Source organism: Arachis ipaensis, chromosome B03, assembly GCF_000816755.2.
Source record: "Arachis ipaensis cultivar K30076 chromosome B03, Araip1.1, whole genome shotgun sequence".
Lineage (NCBI taxonomy): Eukaryota > Viridiplantae > Streptophyta > Magnoliopsida > Fabales > Fabaceae > Arachis > Arachis ipaensis.
Genome location: NC_029787.2, coordinates 652,362 through 656,101, shown reverse-complemented (window position 1 = coordinate 656,101; position 3,740 = coordinate 652,362). Strand labels below are relative to the sequence as shown.

The window sequence follows — 3,740 nt, the reverse complement described above, 5'->3', positions numbered from 1 at the left end:
AGAAGAGGAAAAGAAGGGAGGAGGCGGAGGCGGAGGAGGAGGATGGGGGGAAGACCAGAGGGAGCTGTTGAGCCAGTCAGGTACCTTCTTCTTCTTCATTGTTTTCACTTTTCAGTGATAGCACAATGAACGAAAGAGGGATTTGATTCCAATTCTAGGGTTTCTGCAATTGCAATTACATTGCATTGGTAGCATCAAACATTCAACATGAATGAACTCACATCACATAAACAATGAGCACATATCACAAGGAAATGTGATTATTAAGCGGACTCGGATTTTATTTTTTATTTAATTAATCGAACTATGATTAATCTGTATCTGTATTTGTATAATTGTGTTTGGTTAATAACGTTTTAAACAATCTTATTTTAATTTAAAAAAAATAAACGAATTTAATATTATTTCACCTAATATTATGACTTTCTTTTGTTTTTGAAATTATCACAACTTCTTCAACATTTATTATTTGGCCAATTTTATTGTGTAGATTGGTATCTAAATTTTGTTTAACTAATCACTAAGTACATCAAGAAGAATGAACCATAAATAAATTTTTGTCACATTTTCGAACCATTTAATTTTAAGAATTATTTTTTGTCAATAATATAAATTTTTAGATACTATTTTAATAATTTATTCCATATTTTTTGTTTATCTTATATTTTAATCAATACTAATCATTTTTTTTATTTTGTTCATTGAAATATTAGTCTGTAATATTCTTCTAATAATATAACTATAAATACAAAAAAGATTATTTTGCTCCCCTCTAAAGAAAAAAAAATGCGAGAGTTTGAATAAAACATAAGGAAGAAAACAATTTATCTTTTTATTTTATCTATTTTCGTATTTTCTTATCTAAATTAACCTCAATTCATTTTATTTTATTGGCATCAATTTCTAATAAAAATAAAACATGTTTATTGAGTTCAGAGTATTAAGTTAGAGACCTGCTACACATACAAGTTTTTTTGGCATACAAGTTTATACAAGTTAATCCTAACTCAATAAAATTCACTTTTATAATGTAAGAAAGAAAAGGAAGAGTTTGAATTATACAAAATTTATCAATATACATACACAAAAAATTTTTAAACAATACAATATAAATGACTTGTATGAACTTGTATGTATAAATAACTTGTATGTGAAGAATAATTCATTAAGTTACTTAGTCACCAAAAAAGAGTACAAGTTACTATTTTCTTATTGAGGGTTTGATTGCACTTTGCAACATCGTTCAAAATTAAAGAGATTTAAATATTTAATAATGTGACATGCTTATTTTAAAATTAAAATGTATGCTCTTAAAAAGTCATGAAGTCCACTTATGGATTTGATTTATATTTTTATGAACACTGAATTAAAGTGCATACATATGGTTGAGAAAAACATGCCTTTTTCCTTAAATTATAAATATAATTGAAGGAACTAGCTTTTTTTTAAGTGTAATCAATTTGGATTTGCTTCTATTATTCGTTTTTTTTTTTCAATAATGTTTTGTGATCTTTTTTCTAGGTATAGTGTGTTTCCTCTTTTGGGGGAATCGGCTCCATATAAGAGCTGGCTACACTCTAGTCTCTAGTTACTTTTATGGAGTTATGGTGGTTCCTTCTTTATCACAATATCTTTATTTTAATAATGTAGTTTTAATTGAAACTAAAAGGCATAATATCAAAATTACCAACTATTAAATTATTCTTATTTCTTAGTGACTTATATTTTTGTCATATTTTTAACTAGTAAAAAGACAAAAAGAGGTTTTTGAATAATTTTAATCCTAAAACCTTGCCGACCACACAAAAAATTCAAAGTACACCAAAATCAACCAAAAGACAACAAACTCAATTGTTGTATGATTAGATTTGATTATGTTTGCTAGGACATTAATTTTATGATGAAGATGAAGAAGTTATTTTATTTTGAATAAATTTTTTTTTTTTTACCCGAATCATAATAATCTAAAATGCAGTTTATAAGGGGGAAAAAAAACTAAGAAACATCCATACATAAATCATAGCTGAAGCATACACAATTTCAGAATCCTAACTCGTGAATGCCAGAACAATATAAGCACATTGAGTAATTAACTTAAGCATTCATCAATTGACTTGCAAAGTTTTAAAGTGCCTGCACTTGCTATCATCATATTTCATAAGATATAAAAAGTAAACAAGTTAGTTCATGATAATTTAATTATAGTCCAACAATAAAATATATTATCCTAATAATATGTCCACTACAGAATCATATCAATGGCATCCTAAAAGCTAAGTGCTGCAACGCTACCTCCATCCACATGTTTAACAGCTAAGATCTCATCTCCATTTTTCATCTTGAGCTGGAGTGCATTAACAATTAAAATGAGATCAGTTAACAACGTAGTATAGCACAGTACTAAACACAAATTTCTTATATTCTTTTACAGCATAATTTAGTGTATTTTCAGAGCATGCTTAACTATTTATTTTAATCTGTGAAAGTTATTAAGCCACCACAACAAATAAGAGGTCCTCCTTGGTAATTGTCTCATGACAAAAAACATATATATAAATTACACATTACATATACATTAGGAGAAATAAAGTTATATAACGAATCAAATAATTTAACAATGCAAAATATCTCTATTTTAGAGCCAAACTTGTTTAATTTTCTTTTTATCTAAAATCTCAAGATCAGAGAATACAGATAAGAGAATACAGATGCAAACAGATTTTTTCAGCTGAATCTCTCTTTTCTATTTCCATATTTCCTGGTATAAAATTCTTATTCAAACACGTCCTAAATGTAATGAGCATGGAAAAACAAACCTAACCTTTTTTGGCGTATATTTCCCATGAACACGACAACCATTATATAAGAATTGCAACGTCGAATATTCCAAATGACACCTCTCACAGTAAATTTCGAATGTTAAAGACAATGGCTTGACAGGGTTCACCTTGAAGTACATCCTGCGATCATTCTGCATTTCAATGAACATAATTAATCAGAATGGTAGCAGGAAATAAAAAAGAATGTTGTAAAAAAGTAAAATAAATAAGAATAATCTAAAGTGTACATACTGTTATATAAAAAAATAATAATGTTAGGTTAGGTGTATATTNNNNTGACTGATCTTAGTGTACAAATATTTTTTTTTAATTTATATTATGATTTCTACTATGGGACAATATATCCAACACCATTCTTGGCATATAATTTTGAATTTCAATTAAAAATAATATGTATTATTAACAAAAAATTGTCTGAAATATTTGATATGATTAAAAGAACATTAAAAAAATTACAATCTAATACAAAAGGATATCAGGAAAATCAGACACATTTATTTATAAAGAAAAAATGTGTTTACAAAACTAACCATGAGATGAAGTGAATACCTAATGGGTGATTGTCTTTTATGAAAAATATACTATATTTTAATTTAATGTTACAAATTAAATTTATTCTTTTAATCCTATTAATTCACATTGTTCAAAAATTTTGATGGTTACCTATATTTTTCCAAAATAAAATACATGTATATGTACATACCTGGTCTGTGATGCAAATTTCGACATATTGCCTGTCTTGAGTCCCTTTCCCTTCGTCTAAGGCCTTTCTCTTAATGCCTCCTTCCCCTTCGTCCGAACCCTTTCTCTTAATGCCTCCACTGCTTGTAGAGACACTCATCTGCACAAAAAACGAATTTGAATTATAATCCCAAATAATAACCTCTCATGAACTCCAGC

The 3,740-nt window shown here is 27.4% G+C and overlaps 2 protein-coding genes across 5 annotated transcripts in view; both read right to left on the bottom strand.

Moving 5' to 3' along the window:
* The window catches only part of LOC107629445 (TBC1 domain family member 13), a gene marked incomplete in the record, with an annotated part of 4,884 nt that extends 4,597 nt beyond the window's left edge, over positions 1–287 (bottom strand). The window contains 1 exon segment of the mRNA XM_016332247.2: positions 4–287. Coding sequence (XP_016187733.1) covers positions 4–99 — 96 coding nt within the window.
* Positions 2,082–3,740, bottom strand: part of LOC107632432 (small ubiquitin-related modifier 1-like) — a 4,153-nt gene continuing 2,494 nt past the window's right edge. For all 4 annotated transcript variants that reach the window (XM_021117661.1, XM_021117660.1, XM_021117663.1 and 1 more), the window contains exons 2-4: positions 3,544–3,681; positions 2,822–2,971; positions 2,082–2,344 (exon numbers count right to left, since the gene is read on the bottom strand). In XM_021117661.1, coding sequence (XP_020973320.1) covers positions 2,267–2,344; positions 2,822–2,971; positions 3,544–3,681 — 366 coding nt within the window. In that variant the 3' untranslated portion in view covers positions 2,082–2,266. The remainder of the gene's footprint in view (positions 2,345–2,821; positions 2,972–3,543; positions 3,682–3,740) is intronic.